The sequence below is a fragment of the Lepidothrix coronata genome, unplaced genomic scaffold, assembly GCF_001604755.1.
Source record: "Lepidothrix coronata isolate B3197 unplaced genomic scaffold, Lepidothrix_coronata-1.0 Scaffold65, whole genome shotgun sequence".
Classification (NCBI taxonomy): domain Eukaryota; kingdom Metazoa; phylum Chordata; class Aves; order Passeriformes; family Pipridae; genus Lepidothrix; species Lepidothrix coronata.
Window position 1 is genome coordinate 748,824 of NW_016690245.1, and position 24,547 is coordinate 773,370.

General features: G+C 43.0%; 2 protein-coding genes across 2 annotated transcripts; one reads left to right on the forward strand and one right to left on the reverse strand.

The window, feature by feature from the left end:
• Nucleotides 1–400: 400 nt before the first annotated feature.
• Nucleotides 401–19,516, reverse strand: TRIB2 (tribbles pseudokinase 2). Its single transcript, XM_017818136.1, has 3 exons — nucleotides 19,103–19,516; nucleotides 14,826–15,118; nucleotides 401–1,940 (listed from the first exon to the last, which is right to left on the reverse strand). The coding sequence occupies exons 1-3, from the start codon at nucleotides 19,370–19,372 to the stop codon at nucleotides 1,472–1,474; spliced, it is 1,032 nt and encodes a 343-aa protein (XP_017673625.1). The 5' UTR covers nucleotides 19,373–19,516; the 3' UTR covers nucleotides 401–1,471.
• A 313-nt stretch (nucleotides 19,517–19,829) lies between these two features.
• Nucleotides 19,830–20,781, forward strand: LOC108498848 (translation initiation factor IF-2-like). The gene is made up of 2 exons (XM_017818073.1): nucleotides 19,830–20,055; nucleotides 20,321–20,781. Exons 1-2 carry the CDS (start codon nucleotides 19,830–19,832, stop codon nucleotides 20,779–20,781), a joined length of 687 nt encoding a protein of 228 aa, XP_017673562.1.
• The last annotated feature ends 3,766 nt before the right edge of the window (nucleotides 20,782–24,547 follow it).

Below are 24,547 nucleotides of genomic sequence, written 5' to 3' on the forward strand. Positions count from 1 at the left end.
AAAAAAAAAAAAAAAAAAAAAAAAAAAAAAATTTTCCAGTCTAAAAAAAAAAAAACTATCTAGAAAAAAAAAAAAAAAAAAGAAGCTAAATAAAAAGTTATTTAGGGACAGAAATACCTGAACAGAAAAGAAGTGTGTTAACTACAGCATGTAACATGTCATCCCAAGTCAACTAAAGCTATCTAGAAAAAAAAAAAAAAAAAAGAAGCTAAATAAAAAGTTATTTAGGGACAGAAATACCTGAACAGAAAAGAAGTGTGTTAACTACAGCATGTAACATGTCATCCCAAGTCAACCCGTAATTGAAGTACTGGCTTAATACATCACTACTGTGACATTTTCTTCAATAAATAGAATAAGTCTTGACAATACAAAAGGTGCATATTACTGTGTATGTTTCAAGAGGAATATCTGTAATATAAATGTTCAGCTTATTAATACCCTCTTATTTCTGAGTCTGGACATAAACAAAAATCAAACAAATTTCCCAAGTTGAAAGGAATTCAAAGAAAAAACCCACAATACTCTTCTTCAATAATAAAGAGCCCTCTATTTACATGTGGGCCAGTCAGGAAACAAGAGATTGGTTCTCAAAGACACGGTTAAGGGCTTTCTGCCCTCTCTAGTCATACACGTGCAGCATGGCAGATATGGAAGCCAGTATCTCATATCTTTAAAAAAAAAATTATACAGTTTTCTTCTTCCCTCCCCCATTATAGCAGTAATGCATCTGGAAGTTCGAGTTATAATAGCTTCCTGCAACAAACCATTTGACACAAAACAGAACAGCCTGTTAAATGACAGTAACTTCCCCTTAAGGGAACAAAGCATTAAAATGTCATTTCCTGACAAGAATATTAAGTAGTTTATTTAGAAGAAATGAGTTGAAAATAGCTATCAAGAGACATGAACTGAAATTTTGTTTGTTTTTAGCACCCACTTTTCATGTCCGTCTTTGTGCACCTAATTTTTTTCTTATATTAATCCCATTAATTATTAGACATCTGATTAAAAAAAAATGTTAGCCAATTGTACTTTCCCTGAATAATGGCTGAAGTTAAATATCTAACAGTGCGATGCCAAGATGTGAGCTGAGGCAAAAAAGTTTCTATTTGTCGTGAGTTACCACTGTTTTTAATGGAACAGAAACAGGAGTGATACAGCTGCACCAAAATTGGCATGTGCAGTCTCCTTGGCTCCAAAAAGGTGAGAAGCTACAATTGCTCCATGCTGCCTTTTCTCCTCCAAATCAATCTAACCTGATAGCAAGCTCCCCCCGCCCCCCCAATCTGTCCCCATGCTACATTTGTTATATTAGCTCCTTGTGGAGGTTCCTTCTCAACCCAAGGACCTCTGAGTGTCTTTTGCTACCAAGCTAGGCTGATGCAGGATGTGATTTAACGCGGTCAGGAAGGGCTCCTTCATGTGTCCATCTCCAGGTTGTGTACCTTCTGAACACCAGTCTTTGTGCTCAGTTAAAGAATGGGTCCAAGTCTTCTTCCATGTTGACATCAGGCACCAGTTGATCTGATACTTCCTTAGCACCATATCCTGAATTTGATACATTAAAATCTGTAGAAAACCATGGATGGTCCAGAATTTCCTGTGAAGTCAGCCTTTCTGATGGCTCCCGACGCAGTATGCTACGTATGAGGCATTTTGCCTTGGGGGATAGAGTTTCTGGAATGTTAAACTGCCCACGACGGATCTTGCTGAAGAGGGAACTAGGCTCAATGTCATGGAAAGGATAGCGTCCAACTAGCATGGTATAAAGCATGACACCTAGACTCCATACGTCCGCTGCTTTGCCAGAGTAGCTGCCATTTGTGTTCAAGATCTCTGGACTCACATAGGCTGGGCATCCATGCTTATCAGAAAGAGAGTCATCATTTCCTCTTAAAATATAAGCATCTTCTAGGCTTTCCAATTTCACTCTAGTCCTGTGGGCAAAAAGAAAACCAAACCATCAAGGTAAGCAAACACCAAACACAAATTCCTGGCTGTTGCAATTACATGGTTACAATAGTCATACTCTATAGAATTCAACAACCACAGAAGTGAATCAGTTTAAAATCCCACTCACAGCAGTTGTTACAAATAATTGATACCATCTCTTCCATACTGGTTAAAGATATTAGAGACATACAGGTAATATTGCCACACATACAGGTACAAATACATTTATGTCCAGTAAACTCATTAACAACGTCTTAAGAAGATGAAAGGAACTGCCGTATTCATGCCTTTAGTTAATTTTAAATAGATGTGATTTCCAAAAGGAGATAGAAACCTTAAGACTTCTTTTGTGTTGGCTGCACTCTAATGCACCCATGCAGGAGTCATGCCCAAATACAAAACCAGCCCTAACTACACAGAATTATTTTGATACCTTCATGCTGGCAAGCTGCTCCTTGCACCTGTAATTCCACAAGGTTCAACAGGAATAAAATGGTCACTCTGACCCTAAATGATACCTCTAACCAATCAACATTTTTCTTTATCTCAGCATTAAGGAAGAGCAATTTTAACAGATTACAGTTCTCCCCAAAGAGACCTCTGGGCAAAGGGAGATCAGGTGAGCTGAACGCTGCCAAGACTAACAGCAACCTTATCTATCCAGCCAAATCAGAAGAGCTCCTCATGTTGGAATGAACAGAGAAGCTAGCAGAGGACTTGCAAGGAGATGACAGGCATGCCTTATCTAGACTTCAAACTGCTGCCTGCAAAGCACTTCAAACTTGTCATTGTGCTGCAGTAATTATCTCTGCAAGACAATTTTCTTCCCTTATGGATATCTCACAGCAGCAGAAAAAGTGATGCAGAGCTGCTTGTCATAGCACTAGATGAACATAACCTTTCTTTCCTTTCAATTCTCACTGCTGGGGTCTCCATCTATACTTAAAAATCTGTCCCCATTGGAGGCATCCAAAGGATTACCAATTACCCTTTAGACTACTTGCCAGCAGTGGATGGTTTTGAGAACAGAATCACTACAACGCAACAGGGCTTGTCCAGTGCCTCTGGATGGCAGTGACCTAACAGCAGTGCAGGCTTTCTTTTCAATAACTTGGAATTGCAACTCAACTTTGGGTATTACTGTCCTCATCCCTCAACCCCACTGGTCTGTTACAATCAGCCTTAGCCCTGTGTCATGGCCATGTTTCCATACCACAGACATTCACAGGCAAGGACTGAACTTCATTCCAGAAAGCACAACTCGTGTCTCTTGACTAAAGCACATCATTTAACTGGCACTAAAACAAACAAGGAGAGCCCTGTTTCTTAAATGTTCACTGAAGACAAGATTGCTTAGACTTGAGCTCCAAAAGACATCTCGGCCAGCTTTGCCTTAGATTTGGTTCCAGGGCAGCTCAGCCCTATCTTCTTTGAACCAACAGTAAAGCATTTTACTTCATGGAGTACTCCAGAGGCAACTGTGCCATAAACTCTCATAATGACACTCGGACCTTTTCAACAGCTAGAGACGTTTACTAGCAGAGGTGAAAGCCCCTCTGGCAACATGCCCCAAATGAGGAGTCATTAATACAAAATTCAGAATACCTGGCTCCCAAGCACAGTGTGTCAGGGTAGCTCCTTCCCTCCTTAAATAGGCCAGTGTTTGCTCCTCCAGTCCAATGCTGATGGGCTTTGCTCAACACACCTGCTTCCTCATTAATTACCTACTGCCAGTCTAACAGCACTTCTGGCCGTGGACAATCCCCTCATTAGCACTCAAACAATGCCTCACACAGGAAGCTGGTTGCAAGGAGAATCTTAACTACAATTACCAAGACCACAGCAATTTCCCTCTGTACAGAGCTCAGAGGGTCCACAACAGGAGACTGACTAGAGAATAGTCCTTTCAGGATGCTCAGCTTCGACATGTTCCTGCACCTGCACAGCATAGGGAGAGCAGCAAGGAGAAACGCCCAAAGTTAAAAAACATGCCAAGGAGGGCAGAGAACAGAGAGGAGGAAATGAAAGGGAAGAGAGGGACATGAGCTGTGGTTCCACTTGCATTGCCCACCTCAGTTTTTCCATAGAAAAGCATGTGTAGCAATAAAACAGTGAGGCCAGCTACTCAAACATGCATTAAGTCACTGAACTGCCAGACAGGAAAGCATCAACTCACTTCTGCTAACTAACAGAAGCAGAACACACACAGGGAGCAGGGCAGAGCATGCTATTTATAAACAACTTCCAAGAGGGAGTTCACCCCCACACACACTTGCTCCTCTGCCATCCCCATGTCAACAGCGCAGGGAAATGCTGTTTACTTTCCTATCCTGTTTTACATTTCTGGGAGTTGCCAAAGAATTTAGAAAAACAGTTCAATGAGAAGCTTTTATATTACATAAAATTATTGGAATTCCCTAATCTCTCATTTTTTACAATGGACATGGTACAGAACCACAGAGAGCAGATTGTAAGGTGTGTCAAAAAATCCATATTTTCTCAGAGAGGAGAAATAATTTCTTGATAATAAAAAAGAAGCAGCACACAAAAGCCATAGCCTCATCTTGCTTTCCTTGCAAGGTGCTGCAGCCTCCACGCATGCTACAGCAGGTTTTGTTTAAGCAAGCAAATGGCACAACAGCTGGCCCTTATCTGCCTGCTCCTCAGTAAGCTGTGGCCAAATGAAGAAAATACTCAAACCAGGTTTTTCATCCTGCCAAGCTGACAGGCTTTGAGGAAACAAAAGGTCTCAAATTAAACAAAAACAAAACCTTCACTCCTTATCCTCAGACCCCAAACCCTCACCCAGAAACACCCTTGTGCGTAAGGTGAAAGTGGTGAAATGGCTCCTCTGCAACCAGCGCAAGTCCGGCACTGAGCATGCATCTCCCTCACAAACTGCAGGGCCTGCATCTCCTGAGCACATAATGCCAGGTGCATGGCGTCAGTGTGACTTTCTCCCTTCCCAGTTACACCCAGAAGCAACTCGGGTATCCACAGTTTCATTTGTAAGGTCCAGTGTCTTTGCATTAGGTTTGCCGTCCTTACAGCAAGGAGAGCACAGGAGTACGGGAAGTGCCGGCCGGCACCGAGGCTCGCCGGCTTGGCACAGCTGGTAACAGAAAGCACTCCTGAGATGGTTCTGACAAGGGCCGTGGCTCATCTCTGCCAGCACTCCTCACCACCAGCCAGCACTGCAACTCCAGCCCATTTTCCCCCTTTTCACCAGCGACAGACAACTTCACCCACTCCACCCTCGTATGAGGAACACTCTGTACGGTACTACAACTGGGCATCCTACAACTGGGCATCGTGCAGGTGTAAATGGCAAGGCTCACCACCCTCTTAACACTCATTTCACATTTTTTCAGGCAATCAAAAAGGAGCAGCCTGGCTCAGGAGCTGCTATTTCCCACTGTGCAGCACCTATCTCTGTGAGAAACAGCTTCCAGCTCTGGCTGGCCTTCCCTTCCTCCACACTTCAAGTATTACCTAAAAGAGCTGTTTTCTACAAGCCAGAGAGCTTTTTTTTTTTTTTAAGAGTAGAGGGGGAGCAGGGGGAGTGTGGAGGGGAATGGGAAAGAGGAGATCCTGAAGTCTAAATACACAGAAATGTAGAGACATACTGAATGAGATGCAATCTCTCTCTCCCCCACATGCTCTCTCTCAGAGGAAGCAATGAAATCAAATACCCAGGGAAAAGAATAAAAGCCAACAACAACAAACAGACCCTGAAAACTGCAAGTAGATTCTGAGAATAAGAACCTCCACAGCAAAGGGTGCAGAGTGCATCCAATTGTAGATTAACCAGACAATGCTAAATTTGACATTTGCTAGGCAAGGGACAGACAAAACCAAACATGAAGATGTGAAATCACAATCACCTTTGAAGTGCCTCCCATCACAGCACAGAAAAAGGACAAACAAAAATAATTCTTTTTTAAAGTCACTTCTCTAAAAAACCCTAATTCTGTAAATAATTAACTCATATTAGTCAACTGAATGACCCCTAGAAGAAAAAAGGTTTTCCAAAAGCACCAGCATTTGAGTCCGACAAACAGTTGCAACAAAATTAATCCCTAAAGTTCAAATGTAAGCTACTGCTACAGCCGGATGAGAATCACTTTGTACACACACTGTAGGGCAACAAAGACTTCTGTCAAGGCTTACGTAATTATAGTACATAATTTCAAGTTTTAATGCAGACCCTGAATAAGCACTTGGAAAAAGAGCATTATGCATCTATCAGATCATTGATAAAACACTGCATTAGTCTAATGCATTAAAAAAAAAATACAACCCTGAATCATGGCTATTTAAAAAGGGGAAGCTATTCTGCCTATGAATGCTTTCCCATTACTGGTGAATGAAACCACAGAAGTGCAATCAGAGGGCAGCAGCAGCACTCGGACGGGAAATGCGTCTTTGTCCCCATAGAAACCGTCAGGGAAACCCATGAAAAACAATACCACTCTGAGTTTCTTATCAATATGCCATTCATTACTTGACTGCATTCAGACTTTGCTCTTCAGTAATGTAACAAAACCTAATCAATTAAACATCTTCCAGAAGATTCTTCAATGCAACCTCCTGAGTTAGCACCATCTCTGGCTTTGTTGCGTGTCCTACACTTTTTTCCGACTGATTCACATTATTCCTCTCTGTAGAGCTTAGGGACTACTGGCAAACTGCTATCCTGCCTTTTGACACTGAAGCCAGGGCTGTAAGAAGCCAGCATTCACACCTGGTCTCCAAAAGAAAACACAATTTCCATACCAAAATCAATGGAATTATTCAGAGGGCTCTAAGCTCATAAGGCAGGAGAAAAAAAAATAAATCTGAAACATTTAAAGCAGAGATATCAACTGATAGTCTGAGTTTTTCAGAGGAAAATATCTCCATTGTATTGAATAGGCCATCAGTAGTAAAGGAGCCTGTGCCTGAATCAATGAAAGCAGTTGCTTCTAGTCTGTTCCCAAAGCCATCTGTATAAGAAATAACACCTGAACCACAGCTGAGCCACCGTAACCATTCTGGGAACACTAACTTGCAGACCAGACCCACAATTTTCACACAGCAAGGCTCCCCATATGACAGCTGTCTTGGAAGGAGACTGAAGGAGCCATCCTACTATGGACACTCCCGGTACACCATTCACTTGTTACTCAGGCTGGATCAAATAAGATGATCCAGATTTACAGATTCTATGCAGATTCCAGAGACCAGGAAACAACTGTCACCGCCACCTGAATTTCCATTTCATTATAATTGCAAGTAAATATAAAATGGCAATTTCTAAAGGTGCCTCACAATATTCCCCCTACCCATAAAAACTGAAGGCATTCAAGTAGTGTTATCTCATATTTCAACATTACTCTCACTGAGGCCAGGAATGTCTTTCCCTAGGTAGAGGCACTCATGCCATTGACTGCCCAGTAGACCAGGGATTGCTCCTATGTGGCCAATAATTCACAAGTCATTTAATCAAGGTCAGTTGCTCACACCCCAGATGAGAAGAGCATGAACACAATTAGAGTCACAAGGAGAAAAAAAAAAAAAAAAAGGAAGCTTGACATTGGAAACAGTTATTTTTTGCTACTTGATTTTTTTTTTTTTTTAAACTAAGGGAATCTCTCCTAAATAATTCAGAAGTAGGCTGCCATCAGGGAACCAGAGACAGCAAAGGCAGCTAACGAAACCCTGAGCAGATGATTTGCAGCTTGGTGTGAGGACTTGTTCTGAACTCAAAACTACCCATCTCCTCCAGGGGCAGCAAGGCTCACAGGATCGGCAGGGGGGTGTTATGCCATCAATTTAAATCCTGCTCCTTTCACCAAAAGATCCCTTTCCAATTCATAACAGCACAGAGCATAAGAGTTCACCACACAACATCCTACACAATTTCAGGGAAGAAAAAAACCAAACGCTGCACAAAGGCTGTCAGACAAACAGTCTCTTGCATAATGAAACAGGCTCAAGGATATGTTTCGAAAGACAACAGGGACTTGCAGGCAGCACAGGTTTACAGGATGAACCTTGTTCCTAAGGGAAGATTCCTTCACTGGTACTTCCACAGACTGAGGAAGCCTCTAAAAATTACATCTTCCCCACCCTTCCTCCACAGGGATGCTATCAGCACACTCAGTGCTGCCCGCACCCCCTTCCTGACATGCAGTACCCAGCAACTTAGAGCTTTTAACTTGTTCTTTTTTTTTTTCTTTTGTGTTTTTGTTTTGTTTTGTTTTTTCCTACAGAATTCCACTTAAAAATACTCTGACGCACCTCCAGGAAGAGCTGGTGCCCCCAAAGACCTCAGCTTTATAACACTCAAATAGGATTGCTGGGAACAGCCTGTCCTGTATGCCACATACTGCATTTCTTTCATGCCATTATTGCCTAAGGAGAAAACATGTTCCCCAGAAAGTAGGTAGGGTAGTGATGCATGTGTTGGGGTGCAGATTCTCAAATCCAATGGAGATCCTTCCACAGAGGGGCTTGGTTACAATATTCTGAGCAGTCCACTTTTTGATAAGCATCTGGCTCAGGGCAGCTACTTCACCACCTCACTGTTATCTTTTTAGATAGCATTGAAGATCAGAGCTTTAAAAGGCTATGCTGTCAACCATATGCTGCGTTCACCATCTTTTCTAAGTCTTTTCATATGACACATAATGAAGCTCCAAAGGGAGGGAAGGGAGACCACAATTTTATTTTGTTAACATAATCGAATGTTGTGAAAACAGCCCTGCACTTCCTGAGCCTGTGATGGGTGCTCAGCATCTCTAAGACAGTACCATGCCATTATTTCACAATCTTACTGAAAACCTTTTGCTTAGATGCCTGCAACCCTATCTCCAAGCAATTCACATCTACCAAAAAGCAGGTGCTTAAGATTAAATAAGTCCCAGGTTGGCTCCTGTTTACAATCTCCGCCTTTCCTCTCCTTCCCCAGTCTGAAGTAATCTCTCAGTTCGATAAGAGCAGCAGAAGAATTTCCCTCTGAAAATCCACTGCAGCCATGCCTAGCTGGGTTTCTGTCTCTCTTCCTCACCCCCAGCACAGACATCCTCAGTCTCCACTCATAAGTCAACATGGAGTACTTTGCACCAAGTCTATGGATGGAGGTTTTCAAATCTTCAAAATGACCAGCTCTTGAACCCAATTTGAGATGTCCTAAAACACATCTACTTCCAGGGACTACAAAGCACCTTTTATTAGAGAGATCAATCCTGTCATGGGCATCTCAGGACAGCATCCAACCATGACAGCCAACACGTAACAGCATTCAGTCTGAACTGAGACAGTGAAGAAGAAAAGACATGAAGAAGAAACTGAACCACATAGCAAAGGATAGCACAGTCCAGGTGTAAAACCTCCTGCAAACTCTACCATTGGGTACAACAGCAAAGGTTCTTTCCACTCATTGTCTCACTGAAGGGCCTTGAGCTGACTCAAGGTCCATTTGAGCTCAGTCCTCATCACAGAGCCAGCCAATTTTCCCTTTAATTTACAACCTTAGGTGCAACACTTAATCTCCATGACTATCTATGCCCTCAGGAGGAGAGTTAAGCACTTAACTGGGCTGGTGTGATGTTCAGCATCTGCAGACAGCCTACCTCTTGCATCCCGCTGGGAAGGGCACTACACACCCAACAAATCCAAAATGCTCCCGGGAACATAGTGAGAAAACAGAGACTTAGTAATGAAACCACATAAAGGCAAAAGGGGGCATGAACCCTTCAGTGGAAAACAGTTGTGCAACCACTTCATCTTCTAGCCTAAGCTTGACAGCACAGATTTGCTGCCTGTGAAGAAATTCGCCTTCCTCCCCATATTCTAAGAATAATAATTTCTGGTTTGAAATCTGACCTGTGACTCTCCACTGTTGGAGAAAGTGCACTCTTTGGTCCTGTGGCCCCATTCAGGGTAGTGCTTAAATGATAACACAGATGAAGACTTTTTATTTCTAAATCTTCTGGTATTTAAAGAGCACTATTTTGTTTGATTTTCTTCTACTTTAGGACTCTCTTTCTAGGACTTAGACAAAGTGTTAGCTTACCTGTTCTCTATGGAATTGTGAGGAAAACAGCAAGTTCTAACACCACAGTGAAAAAGCTGCTGATCACATTACAACTTGACAAATGCTGGGGAGGAAACTTACTATTAACTATAAGAAAATGAAAGGTCTTTGTGGAAAAAGGTTGATATATGCATTTGTATTTTTTGTGGGATCGGGTTTGTATCATGAGGATTGCAAACAACATAACTAGGTCACCTTAAAGCATCATCCACTCAAAGCTGAGAAATTCGAGAGGAAAAAAAGAAAAAATATTCTAGGAGAACCAAGTAAATATATTATGGTAACACAGGTTTCCTAAATTAGTGTACTGTACTGGCTGCATTCCCCTGGCACAGAGCAAAAACTGTCAAATTGTATTTATTTTTATTGAATCCCACCTGCCTCATATTTACTCAAAGAATACAGGAAAATTACAATATCTAAATACCAAAATTATTTTAATTTTCCCTTCAACAAGTATGATGAATGTACAAGGTCTTTAAGCTTCAAATATTACGACAGCTAATATTTTAATATAATTAAAGGCTTAAAAACGCACTAAAGAAATTAATAATTCCCTGACAGCAGAAATGTTCTTGTATTAAGCAAACCACTGAAACAACCAACACTGAAATGCTTCATTTAATTCTGAGATCTTTGAGGTGGCTCTTTCTCAAAGCGTCTGCTATGTTTCAAACTGATGAGCTGCTTTATTAGCTATATACTGTGTATAGTATTATTTTTAGCATAACCCAAAAAAACCTGCCCATTCTGCAACATCATTATGGGACACCAGCCAGGAGAAGGGTATAGTTGCTTTGCCCAAGGGCCTACTATGACGATAGGCTGTACATGGAAAACAGCAAATGCCATGCCATGAACACAGAAAAAATACTCCAAAGCAAGAGCCTCATAACATCAACACTGACCTGGATTAATATCCAGGACAAAAAATAATTAACGTGACTGGAAGCAGAAAACACACAAGACCACGTTTTATCATAGCTCATCTCCACTGTTTTGGATTCCAGTTTTATTTTGAAGTCTAAGGACACAATTTTTGAAGTATTCAAGTATCTTAGAGGTACTTTGGAAAGTCTGTTGAGACTCAGCATGGCAAGTCAGCGTTGTTTTCCATACTTTCAGTGTTCTGGAAGTTACTACACTCATTTAATGGATGTGCTGCTGCTTCCTAACCCAGTCTTACAAAACATTTCCAGCCATGCTGTAATGTCTTAGAATTTCTGCTTCATCAAGATCAGCTGCAGGTTTATGGAATTTAACTCTAAAATTTCAATACTACAAGACTGGCTATTTCACCTATAGTTTTCAAACGGATTCTCACATCTCCCTCTAAAAACCACAACCACCCAACCTTTTATACAAAATAGAAAACCCATGTAGCAACAGCGCACATCATTTTTATGGAATGCAATTTACCATATCTTAGAACTTCCTGCAGTTCAGGATTTAAAGAAGCTATAAATTACTTTGAAACACAGACAAATTGTTTCTGCTTCCACACTGGAATTTTGAATTTCATTTTAATTGCTGATGTACTTACACATGTGCAGTAGTGTAACACACCATCACAGTCCATCTTTGATTTAGCACATTAAAAGAATGTCACTAGTAAGACCAGGACCCCTACAAAATGCTCAGTGCTACCAGCCTCCAAAAATACTTTATTCCACCTTCTTACCTCCCAGTTCATTACAAACATCCCAAGGCACAGTGATTTGCAACATCCAAATAACATGCATTAGCAGTGACATCAGTTGAAGCAAAGAGCACTCATGTTGCTGCTAGATCAGGAGCCTGAATCTTTGCAAATTCCTGCTGTAATTTAGATAATAGGAATGGGGTAGAAACAGTTTCAACACTGCATGCACCCACCTGAAAAACTCCAGGAGTTCTGTTTTTATACTGAACTACCAGGATATCATTAGAATCAATGGAAGGAGATGTACTAAGAAATGCTTTAATTGATTTTCTTTTTTAAACAAATGGAACTGCTTCTATATATCCCTCACATTCCCTCTGGCTCCTCCAGTCTGGCAGCTCTCAGCTAAGAGCAGACAAGCATCTTACAAAAAAAAAATAAAAAATAAAAGCAGCAAGTTTTCCATTCATGTGCTGCCTGCATGCTGTATTTCCCATCTTTTTTTCTACGAAAATAAAAGCTGTGAGAGTCTTCAAGACAAGAAAGTTTCAAAGTGGTAGGTACCTAAAGTGAACTGCAGAAAAATAGCCATGAGGAAATAGGAAAAGAACTACTAAGAAAGAACTCCATTGAAGAGCAGGCAACACACAGCAGCAGAGTTCACGTACACTTCTCAAAACATCATTTTGATCTTTTTCCCACTCCTTGGTTCATTACAAGTACCAAAGAGCAAGGGATGGTGCAGTAGCCATCCCCTAGGCACTGCTGACGACAGCAGCTCCTGAAGGGCAGGCTCCTCGCCACACAGGCACTCTCACCAGCACCAGCAGCCTCAGGGAGACATGAGCTTGGAGGGGTGCAAGCAACACACAAACACCTCTGTGAACTCGGAAGGACCAGGGAGATTTTTCAGCCTAAATATAGCAGCACATTGAAAGTGATGACTGATTACAGTCTGATGATCAGAGCATGTGAAAAAAGACAGTCACTGCTCTTTGGTTCTATTTCTATCTCACATTTCATCTGTGTTTATTTAGCAGAGAAAGGATTACAATACCTCTCTACTTACAAACCAACATTACATCCAGAAGAAAACCGCATTATGATTATCTTAAAAATAACTGGCAAGTCCTATTTGACCTTTAAAGCATATTATTGTATAATTAGAAGACAGTACTCAAAAGTGAGTAACTGTGATTTTGCAGAGGACAGTTACGTTAAAAACATTCATAAAGGCCAACACTGCTATTATAGTACACACCACTTTTCTTGGGTGGCTGAAGGATTTGGCCCTATGCCTCATGTTGCATTCAGTTCCTAGTAAGCAGCAGGGTAGGAGCTCAACTGTATTCAGCACAGGCCCACGTCTGCTCCCACTGCACTGCTCTGAGCTCATGCTGCCTTCCCTTGGAGGAGCTTTTCCAAGTCCTGTTCTTCATGCAAAACCACACAAGTTTACATATATCCCCAGGAAAAAAAAATCCACCATAACGTTAGGACGTTATCAGCTACAACAGAAAACAATTCTTCCTTCAACTGTTTTGTACAAGCTTCCTTCTTATCTTCATCAGAGGTGCTATAATGGTGCTTAATTATTAAACTGGGGAGTAAAAGTTGTGAAAATACCGTTTACATCTATCCACTCTGCATTTCGCTATGAATGGACATTAAGCTAGTTTCCTTTTAGGCTTTTTTATTTGAAAAGCATGAAAGGGCAATCATATATATCGAGTCTGTGGTAGAAAAATAAGGAATAGCTATTTGCTTTGCAGAGAATCATCTGAACTGAATTAAGGAATGAAAATGTCTTTTATTTTTCAGTCCACAAATGGATTAAAAGGAGAAGTCTATTTTGCAAAACTCAGCTTGCAATAAAATTTAAGTAGAGAATATTTAAACCTGATAGATGGTTGCTATTTTTATATTAGGCCAGGAACTTCTCTTTCCTGAATTAATTATGTATTAGTTTTTTCTAATTTTTGGATCACAGACTTCCTGTGATTGTAGAAAACTTATCTGCCTTGGCTGTTGCTTATAACTTCCCCAAACAGCCCCAAATGGAATTAATATGCACTGATTATTTGTAACAAAGCTCTCCAGAACATCCATTTCATTCTGTAGCAATTTGAACAAGTTTTTGGACAATTTATAGAATTTAATTAATTCCCCATCCCCTACCAAGATATGAAGAAGAACAAAGGCAGGTTCTGCCCCCCATTTAGTTTCCTTTTTTTTTTTTTGTAACGGTCAGGTCATCTTACAATTTAATCTCTCTGTCAAAGTCTGACATTACTCTGTTTATTACTGATACTTTGTGTGGAAGTTGCAAGTAAATTTATCAATCAAAACAAAGAAAATGGGTAGCCACAAAGAAAGGGATGGTAAGTTCCACAGGTACAACAGTATAGCTATAGCTCCACACCAGAAATGGCACTTCAACAGAGCATCCATTTCTTCTTTCCCTGTCTTCCCATACTCCTTCCCCAAATCATTTATACAGGAGGGTGTGCAGGGAGACATTTTTTATTTAAAAAAAAAAAAATAGTTCCCCAAGTACCGCAACAGCTGATACTGCAAACAAGCACCCAGCAAGGCAGTTTTTAGTCTTAGTATGATTACTGACCACATAATACTCTTAGAAGCAGCCTCCAGACCCTTCCAGCATGGAAAACAAGAAGCTGTCCTCAAAGCAGTCCTACAAAGAATACTTGGCTATTCTTCCTTTTCATGTCTCCTCACTGGAATGAGACATTTCAGTCCCTCATCCTCTTTAACATACTGGATCTCATGCTACTTTCCTCTTTTAACACCAGCAGCATTTATGACAGCTCAGCTCTTGCACCAGACATCCATTCAGAGACTTCCTCCAGGAAACCTCTCCCCCTTAGGAATGAGGGTACTCCTTAAGTGGAGATGCAGAGGCCAAGCACTGATGCAAATATCAGTCTATACTTACTTTACTCCAAAACCTAAGCCAGAAGGTAAAATGGCACATCCATCCCATGATCAGGTTGCAAAGGAAAATAAAGTGTACCACAAACTAATGGGACAGTGACAATGAAGGGCACAATGTCCTGCAGCTCTGAATATCTGACCTCAGGCACCCCCTGACAAGTTTAATTCCTGTAAACTAAGGGGGACTCTTACCTTTCTTCATCCTTGAAAATAAACTTTCGCAGCTTGAGATCTCGCAGTACCAGTCCACCATCATGGCAGTGTGCAACAGCGGAAGCTATTTGATAGAAGAGTTTGGCTGCCTCCTCTTCTTTAAGCTTCTTGCAGGTACGAACAAACGAATGCATGTCCCCATAGCTCCTTTCAAAGAACACATACGCTTTTGTCTCCCCAAGAATTATTTCAGTAATTTGGTTGATATTTTTATGTGCAGGCAGACAAAAACATGGTGCTAATAACTCCTGGTAGCAGCCAATATCAAACACCTGCAGAACAATGACAGTAAAGCCAGGGTTAGCAACATGAAGGACGGTGAAGTCATGGTACATCTAATTCTATTAACAGAACCATCTCTAAATACAATTTAGGCTGCTGCTGAAACTGCACCGATGTAAACAGGATGTCACAAGCTCACGGTCCTGAGGACAAGACGAAACAGACTGTACAACCCCACAAAAAAGATACTCGTAACCTTGACAGGAAAGGCTAGTCTTCAAAACTGGTAGCAAGCATAGTTTCATCAGCTAACAGATGATGAAATTAAGAATGTAATCTAAATTAAGCTGTGAAGACCAGTGGTGCATAAGGGCAGTACTCAAAAGGAAACATGTTCATCTTTTGTTTTCCATCCAAATAAACTCATAGAAAATACAGCCAGTAGCTTTGTATTGAGAGAAGCTGTCACATTAAATCCACCCTGATACACATGCCTGCCTCTCTTGATTTTATTAACCCATTAAAGCCTTAAGGATTTTCAGCTTTAAAGTACCATCTATTGCTATTCCTATTTACTTCCTGCCTTTCTTTCATCTCTGACAAACAGCAAAGTCACTTTCACTTTCCAAGACTCAGTTCCACAATGGCTGTTTATAAGATCAGAAGGACAACCCGGGAAATAGCTCTGCCTGTTGGAGCGCAGTCAAACACCCTTCAAAAGGCAGAGACAAAACCACCCTGAACCCTCTGTATTTCAATCAAGTGCTCCATTAAAAGCAAAGTGTCCCTTTACTACTAAGTATGTTATCAGTGATCTTATGAATGAGCTGTAAGAATTAAAAAAGCTGCTGAGAAACCCAAATAAAAAGTTACTATAATCTAGTGATGACGAATGAACCAGTATTTGAGTCAATTGAGAAAAGACCACATAACAAGAAAATGAAAGACTTCATTGAGAGTAACAGAAATCAGTGTGCTAAAAGAGACTATGAGCAAAGTATCAATAGGAGTGACTTTTATTTTTAATTATACCTGATCCAAAGGACTACAAAGCAAGGAATTAGCATTTCCACCAGCATAAAAATTCGATTAATATGTAACTTACTGGTGGGTGTTTTCTTACTTTGGTAAAAAGAATTTAAGGTAGTCGTGTTCTTTGAACGGAACATAAAAACAAAGAACTGGTATAGTTCTCTAACCACTGTTTTAAACTGCAATTGGTTTTTCTCTTTCTGTATTCTCGCATTTGTGTACCAATACCAGGTATTTGTATCCTCTCCAAGAAGCAAATCTCTCCTTGCTTTCTCTAAAGCTTTAAAAAGCTTTCAAAACTGAGGGAAAGAGACACAGTTCAACCAAAATTTACCCAAGACTTCAAAACACGAGCCATTTAATGCTTCAGAGCACAATCCTAGCAAACTCCTTCCACAGTAAAGGACTCAAAACCCAGGAAACCAGGAACCTCACACATCTCCCCTCACCCCCTACCTGTGCTGCTATACTCTGGCACAGGGAAAAATAGCCTTAAAGGCAGACTGCCAAACAGTCCCTGCACATTTTACTGGGGGAGGATTAGCACCGAGGCGTTCTGGTGACATGGTGCACCAGGGACGCAGAACCAGGGCAGAGAGGGGGTGTTGCTTAAATCCCTGGTGTGTAATTCATTCCAGAGGAGAATTCATTGACATTTGGATCTCAAAACTCGTAACTACTACATTGTAAGTGAATGGCTCTTCTACAAAGCAGCTGCTATAAAATAAAATTTAAGCAGGAACACTCATGCAACTCAAACCCTCATGTGAAAAAAACTCTTTGCAGAAATCTCTGCTAACCAGATTATCCTGATGTAAATTAGTTACATTTTGTGTTTCTCAAACTATGTTAAATAAGTAGTTTTGGATATGTACCAGTACTGTGTTTGAAAGCGGGTAGACGGAAGCACTATCATACTGCTACAGTCTCGAATACCTTTTATAAAGGGCTTCTTTGTATCCCAGCCTTTAAGATCCCTGGCCTCAATTCAGAAAATGTCTAATAAGCTGCAGTTTGATTTAGTTCTCACTGGGAATTGGAAGTGAGAAGTTACCATTGTTTGGATGCCACAGAGCCTTGAAGCAAATAACGGCATCTGTACAGTCAGTGGGTGCAGCCAAATGCATCTTGAGAATCATCAGTATGTGTCTGTTATCCAACGCAATGTTTCTGCAAGCAATCTCTAGGACCATCTTCAATAAGATACCAGAGAGCAGGTCTCTGCCGGTAGGCTACTTGACAACTAGTTTTCACGATACTGCAGGCATTTTAAAGCATGCATTAAATTAAGCTCAGTTCAGGACTGACAACTATGTGTTCACAAACTAGCAATTCAAGCTAAGATCGTATTTCTGGAGCACAGCTAGTAGTGCCTCGCACATATGGAAAAATTGATACTATTCAAATGTCAGGATCAGCTCAAAAACATACAGTTTAAAGGGAAGGGAAAAAAATAACAGTCCACTCTTTCTGAGCTGCAGTTATGCTGTTCATACTGTTATCAAAACAGTGCCTTAATCCTGCAAACCAAACAGGAAACAAAGAAGCGCATAGCCCCCGCTTCACCACTTGCTATGCAAGTTCACCTAGAATTTCATGCAGAGCAGCAGCTTTGTGGGATCTGTTTATTTCATGAAAAGATGCCAACGTCCTAGAGTGCAGCACTGTACTACTGCATCAAGCTGGGCTTTCATTCTCGAAATTCTCATGTTCTGTTTCAGTTTAGTAACAAAGCATTCAGTTCAGCAGGCAATACTAGTCCTTTGCAAAGTAAAGGGCCTTTTTTACCCTAAATAATCACACAAAGTCCTACGTTGCCTTAACATCAGGTTTTATAACTCAATCAGTAAGCATATTTAAATTGCCCTCTGAACTCCAATCTTTACAAATAGCAAGCAGGAGCAATTATTTTCACTTCTCTGCTACAGGCTAGTCTATAACTTTTTATGAATCAAGTATGAGAAAGCATGAAACAATCAGCAATACTATTATTAATCCCTGGAACACTAATAAGCTATAATACATCGACTTTTCCACCCTGCAGTTAGTTTGACACTAGAAATTTGCCAAATAGCACAATTCTGTGTTTTGGGAACAATACAAACACTACAGCATGTGCAGCAAGGTTGCAATTTGCTACGTAGTTATAAAAACTACTACTGGGTACTGCCTCGGTTTGCTGGACAGAAGTCTGGCTCACTACAGACAATGGGAATCACAATTTGGGAACAAAGGATAACATTCCCTCAGCTTGAAAAGAGAAAAAACATCCCTCCACAGATGTGCACGTATGTGAGTTTCTTTTTCCCACAGCTCACCTTTGAACAGCAGGAGCAAATTGGGAGGAGGCAGAGAAAAGCCAGCAGGCTACAAAGAGTGGGATAGCTATTTTGTCTGCACTTCTAAAAACCGTAGGTGTGCAGGTTTTATTCTTGCTCAGTTGTGCAATGGGGGAGGATGCTGTTTGCAAACAACCTCCACCGTGAGAGAGCTCAGGCTGATTAATTAGATGTGGTTCTTCTTTTTTTTAAATCACTTTTAAGACAAAGCTGATAGCAATTTGCCCTTCGCCCCCAGCTTCTCCATCCTCTTCCATACCCCAACTCACAGAATCCGGGTCAGGAAAAAATCGAGGAAGCCAGCAGGTCGCAACACCTTAAAATTAGCTGGGGATTCCCTACTCCATTTTGAAAAGTGAGAGCAGAGAAGATGAGGCTTTCCCTAATCTGAACTCACGTTAAAACCTATTTCAAAAACGGCTATTTCCAGAACAATATCCCCCGGGGCAGAAGGCAGACCTGGCTCTGGGCCACCGCTATAACGTGGCTATTGTCTGGAGAGAGGGAAAAGTTACAGGATGCGCCTTTAATCCTGTCTCCCTGCCTTTTGTTTCTCCAATGTTCAATAACTGAGGTATACGGCCGTGGTCGCCCTCCTGAGAGATACGGGAAACCCACGCGCGACAGCGGCGAACCAGGGGGGAGAACAAGGAGAAGCATTACCTTGCAAACCAGCTCTTCGCCGCTGTGCAGATGTACGGCTCGGAAAACGTGGTCTCCCTCGAGAGGCTCCAACAATAAGTATTTCCCGATGCAAGAAACGCAATGCGACAAGTTCGGGGTCTCCGGCGGGCTCGGCGAGCCTAGATTCGGGCTAAAACTCTGGCTTGGCTCGATGGACCGTATGGACGAGAGCTCCTCAAAATCCTGGGTTTTATTCCGCGGTCTCCCATATCGTGCTATCGTGATAGGGGTTGACCTTTGTATGTTCATGAGTATGGAGAAGACCAGCCGAGACGCTGCACCGGAGCCCTGGCGTGGAGCGCGGTTCCTCGCCCGTCCAGCTGCGGCTGCCTTTGTGTGGCGGGGGGGGCGGGAGCGGGAGCGCGGCGGCGGCGGGCGACCAGCCTCAGCGCCGCGTCCTGGGCACAGGGAGAGAGCGCTCAGCCCGCGGCCCTTTGTTCCCGCCGCCGGCTGGGCGCGCAGCGGCGCGGAGCGGAGCAGCGCGGCGGCGGGGCAACGGCGCCGGGCACAGGGGAAAAGAGGAAAGGGAAGGACAGAGGAGAAGGGGGCGGCGCGGGGCGGCGCGGCCGGGGCTCGGCGGCCGCCGCTCCCGCGGGTCGCGCAGCGCGGGCGGTAACAAAAGGTCGGTAGCGCGGTGCGCGCAGCGGGACCCTCCTTCCGCTCCCCTACGGCCCGGCAGCGCCGCGCTGCCGCGGCCCGGCTGTAGATGGCGCGGGAGCCTCGCCGCTGGCGCCCGGAGCGCTCCGAGAATGCCCCGCGAAACAGCGAGGGAGCATTTAACTTAGGGGCCGACAAAGGAGAGGGACCGCGGCGGGAGGCTCGGCTGAGCCGCACCGGCACCGGGGGGACCCGGCGGAGCGCGGGGCAGCGCGCACCGCCCCGCTTCGCTCCGCGCCGGCGGAAAGGAGCGTGCTGTCGCGACAGAACAAAAAGTGCAACGAGGGAATAGGAGAGCGCTCCCACGCTCCCCCTGCGCAGCGGATTTGTGAGCAGGGGCTCGCTGCCTTCGCCGCGTTCAATCGGGTTCACGCACAAAGAAAAGAAAAACCAGCGCGGCGAGAAGGGGCCGAGTTCTTACTCCAGAGGCTGGGAGGGCGAGAGGCGAAAAGCCATGGGGGGCGCTCAGTTGGAGTCGCTTAAAAAAATAAATGCAGGGAGCAGATTTTATTTTTTGTTTTCCGCTTTTGGGGGGGGTAGGACAAGGGGAGGAGGAGAGGGGTGGCCGCGCCGCTCCCCTCCACCGAGGCACCGTCTCCCCCCACGACGTATCGGTGACTACTTACGTGGCGGGGACGCTGGCTGCCTCCGTGCTCGCTGCCGGCCGCCGCACGCCCGCACGGTGCCCAGCGCGCAGCCCGACTGCCCCGCCGCCGCGCCCGCCCCGGCCCGGCCCGGCCCGGCCCCACCGCCCACCGCGCCGCGCCCCGCCCCGGCCGCCACGCCCCGCCCCGCTGCCGCCCGCCGCGCTCGGGGTAAACAAGGTGAGACGTCCTTCCGCAGCCCCCCGAGCCCCTAGCTGGGGTCTCGGGGGTGGCCCGCCGAGTCAGGGCTTTCGGTGTGTGTGTGTGTGTGTGTACCGGGGTGTGCGTGTTCACCAGCGCTGTGATGCTGACTGCGGCTCCCCCGCTGACACAGCTCCGGCAGGTCCAGCCTCCTGAGGGATTGCTCTTGCGGTTGGGTCCGAGATGCTTTTGTTAATTTTAATGTCAAAAAAATAAATAAATAGGAATAACGATAATGCTATAGTCGCCCCTAAAAGCAGAGTCCGCCGCGCCGCCGGGCTCGGGGCCGGTGCAGTGTCGCATGTGCGGGCCGGCTTTTTTTTCTCAATGAAGCAATCGGTTTTTTCCGGCCAGCGCCGGTCCCCGAGTAGTTAGAGGTTGTTTCCCGGTGCTGTCGGGTGGGAGGAGTTCTCCCGGCTCCAGACTTGTCTTAATCCGTCCCAAATTTAAAAGGGGGGGTGGGACGGGGTGATGGAGGACGAGTGGGAGACAAGGGGAAAACGTAAACCTTTTCACAGAAAAAGCCATGAATGAGGTCGGTTTGTCTCCGCCCAGCACCACTGCAGGCTGCTGGGTTTTTTTTTTTTTTACTCTGTCCCCTTTTGTTTAAATAACAGGAGTTTGGATATATATTAAAGTTTGATGAGCGGCTCCCTGAACTCCTAACGAGCCTGACATTTAATCCCTAGTTTTTGTATGGGTGTTGGTGGTTAATTCCTTTAAAGCAACAACCGAAAAATAAAACCAAAAACCCCAAACCCAACCCAAGCCAAATACTCACACCTCTTCCCCCCACTAAAAACAGAGAGAAAAAAAAACAAACAAACAAGATGGTAAGAAGAGAACAGGGCTGTGGGGAGAGCACAGCTCTGTCCTGCCTTTGCAGGGTGGTGTTGAGGGGACTGTTCATGTCTTGACTTCTCTTTTCCCACGTCTGCACAGGGGAAGATCAGAAATAGGAGAAGGGTTGTCTTGGGGTGAACACCTGCGGGTTTGGGTGATGCCTCTCTTCAAGGGATAGGAAAAAGTGAGCGTGGTAATAATGAAATAACCCTGATGGAGAAGGTTGTCCTGGAGGTGCTTCCTTTGGGACAGAGAGAAATTCCTCTGAACAGGGCTCCAAAGAGACTGTAGGGATTTTTCAGTCCGGGGCTGGTGTTGGCAGGGGAGGCTTCAGAAGTGGCTATGGTGAGGGGTTGCTGTCTCTCCACAGCACTGCATCAGCCTCATGTCTTGTCCTCCACACTAAGAGCTATACTTACCCTGTTATAAGAAGTTATGAGATAAATTTCACTAAGAAAGGGTTGTCATGATCTTCAGTTTGGCATGGAGAAGCTGAGCCTCTGACAACAGAGAATATTTGACCTTGTGAATGTCACTCGAGTACTGAGGAAGAACGTAGAACCAATGATCTGAACAACCTGTAGGATGACCTGCAGACCCAGTATTTGCTATTTGCTATAAAATGAAAAGGTGTTTTCCTCCCTTTCCTCACTTATTCCCATCACCTCTAAATACTCTGTAAGTTTTCAATACCATTTTTAGAAATGCGATGAGCAGTTCTGGATACTGAATCCTTGCAAATAAGGACAAGCCATAAAGTTATGCAATACATTCTCCACTATCACATCCTGTGATCCAAATCAAATATTCTTTTCTTAGTAGATGGCTTTTTACACAATTTTCCCTTCCTCTCCTGCTGCATGCTCCTTCTGACTATGACAAAACATGAGACACCCAGGCTCTTGCATCAACCTTTGTTCTCTAGATAAATACTTTCCGTTTAACTTTCTTAATAACCAAGCATCAGCTGGAGCCAAAGTCCCTAGCACCTCTGGAAAGGCTACCCAGAGCATCCAAGCCCAAAAAGAGAAAGGAGTGAAAGGAGAAAGGGATGAAAAGTCTAGTTTGTCCTAAGGCTCTGGTTGGAAACTCCTGATTTTTTTCAGGAGTTTCCAACCAGAATCGTGATCCAAGTCTGAAGAAGTGATTCAGGGTAGAATGGGATACACTTCCCATAAATATTAAAGTTTGGAAGGAAGAGATTATAAATTTTGGGTTCTAGATTTAATTCTACCCTAAGAGGTATAGAAGGATACATGTAGTGCGAAATGACAGTCATCTATTCATGTGGTGAGTTTACTCTTTCAGAATGTGTTAATTATTTCATTCCTTTTTCTATTTCATCCTTCCCCAAACCTAACACTTTGTAAACTTTGCTTGTGCTCTCAGATATGTCGATGAAAATATTGCCATTTTAGTCCAAAGTTAAAGGAATAAGCTCTGAATGAGTAAACCACTTTATGTGCTTCATAGAGGCATTAGGTGTACATAATCCTCTGCCTGTTGTTTTAGTCTAGGTCTGTGTCATTCAGCTGAAGTTGTAGAGCTAGGTCAGCATACAGCATGTGAGATGTGAGAAGGAATCAGGTCATAAAAGTCAGATCAAAATCTGAAGACTAAGTCAGCAGTGAAGTTATGCCTAACACTTACCAGTCTCCCGTAGCTGTGGTGCTTAACCAAATGAGAAGACGTGTGACTTGAGACACATCAGCCACAATGTTGGGGCTAAAGGGATGCAGTTGGCCGGTCCAAGCTTAAATGTCATGTTCACACTATTTAGAAACTCTTGTTTGAAATAAACTGTGTTGGTAGTGGCAAATACTGTTTCATTATATTTTCTCACTCAGTGAGAGAAATTTTCTGAATATGCACTGTAAAATGCTTACTGAATCAATAGTACCAAAGAAGTAGCCAGCAGAATGGCATATGACAAAACTATCATGGCTCCCCATGATCTTTCTTTAGACACATCAGAATGAAGATTGCCTTCTTTGCCCCTAGTGAGTTGGGAAGGATTCCTTTTAGGACTGTTTACTGAGTGACTTTTGATCTCTGGACTTCATTGTGCTGATCTACCTTGTCTGGAAACTGTCACCAAGAGAGACAATCCAATTAGAAGTTTCTTTATCTTTTAAAAGGACTCTGCAAATATCCACTTCTTTGATGACATTGTCCATTACTATAGTGCTGAGTTCCCTCTCTGGAATGTCTCTTTTTGAATGAAATGCAGTTGGGGGTGTGTTTTTCCTGGAGCCTTATTTTCCTTTTTCCTATTCTTCGATATCCCAGAAGAGTCTATGGAGAAGGACTTAGATTTTCATGCTATGGAAAGTATCCACCAAACTCTCCTCTATTCTGTATGCATGGTTTATCTGCAGGTAAAAAGCAAAAATAGGTATAGAAATTGGAGTTTCCTGTTTCAAAGACTAAGAAAAAATTAAATGAAAAATGTATCATAAATCTGACCTTGTGCAAAGAAAAGTATCTTTTTCTGTAACAGTGACTTTCAATCTGTTTTCTTTTAACATCTGCTTTTGCGAATATGGACGCTGTGTGGACAGGAGCCAATCCTCCCCTTCAAGCCAATAGCTGTCTTTCTTCCATTGAGGTCAATGAGCTTAGATCAGAGCAAAAGTCTTGTGAGTGATCAAAGACAGTTCTACATTTAAAAGACTTCCTTTTCCAGGTCAGTCTGCTCCTTGTCCCTTTACAGAAAATATATTATCAGCAATGTACAAACACAAGCTAGAACAAAAAGGATAATAATTTTTGAAGTGGTAAAAGAAAGACCTTAATTTTATTTTTTGCTGATTTACAAAGTTTAGGGCTGAGCCTAATGGGAGCATTAAACAACTATTAAATGTTGAGAACTGTCATATTGAGAAGACAGTCTAATTTCAGCAAAATTAATCTAAGTAGCTAGCTCAAAATATGCTTGCAAGTACCTCCCCAGTAGTTGTCAAGGCTGGATCCCCATGCCAACTTGGATATATTTTTTCTATTTTTTGCAATAATTTTTGGTTATCACTTACACTAGAACTATAATATGTGAGTAAGGAAGGCTAAGGAAAGTGGTAAA

Coding starts and splice junctions, on each gene's coding strand:
- TRIB2 (XM_017818136.1), bottom strand. CDS start 19,372: ATGAACATACAAAGGTCAACCCCTATCACGATAGCACGATATGGGAGA. Junction 15,119..19,102: donor GCGAAGAGCTGGTTTGCAAG/GTAATGCTTCTC, acceptor ATTGTTCTGCAG/GTGTTTGATATTGGCTGCTA. Junction 1,941..14,825: donor ATTTTCAAGGATGAAGAAAG/GTAAGAGTCCCC, acceptor TTTTGCCCACAG/GACTAGAGTGAAATTGGAAA.
- LOC108498848 (XM_017818073.1), top strand. CDS start 19,830: ATGGCGCGGGAGCCTCGCCGCTGGCGCCCGGAGCGCTCCGAGAATGCC. Junction 20,056..20,320: donor CTGTCGCGACAGAACAAAAA/GTGCAACGAGGG, acceptor TGGGGGGGGTAG/GACAAGGGGAGGAGGAGAGG.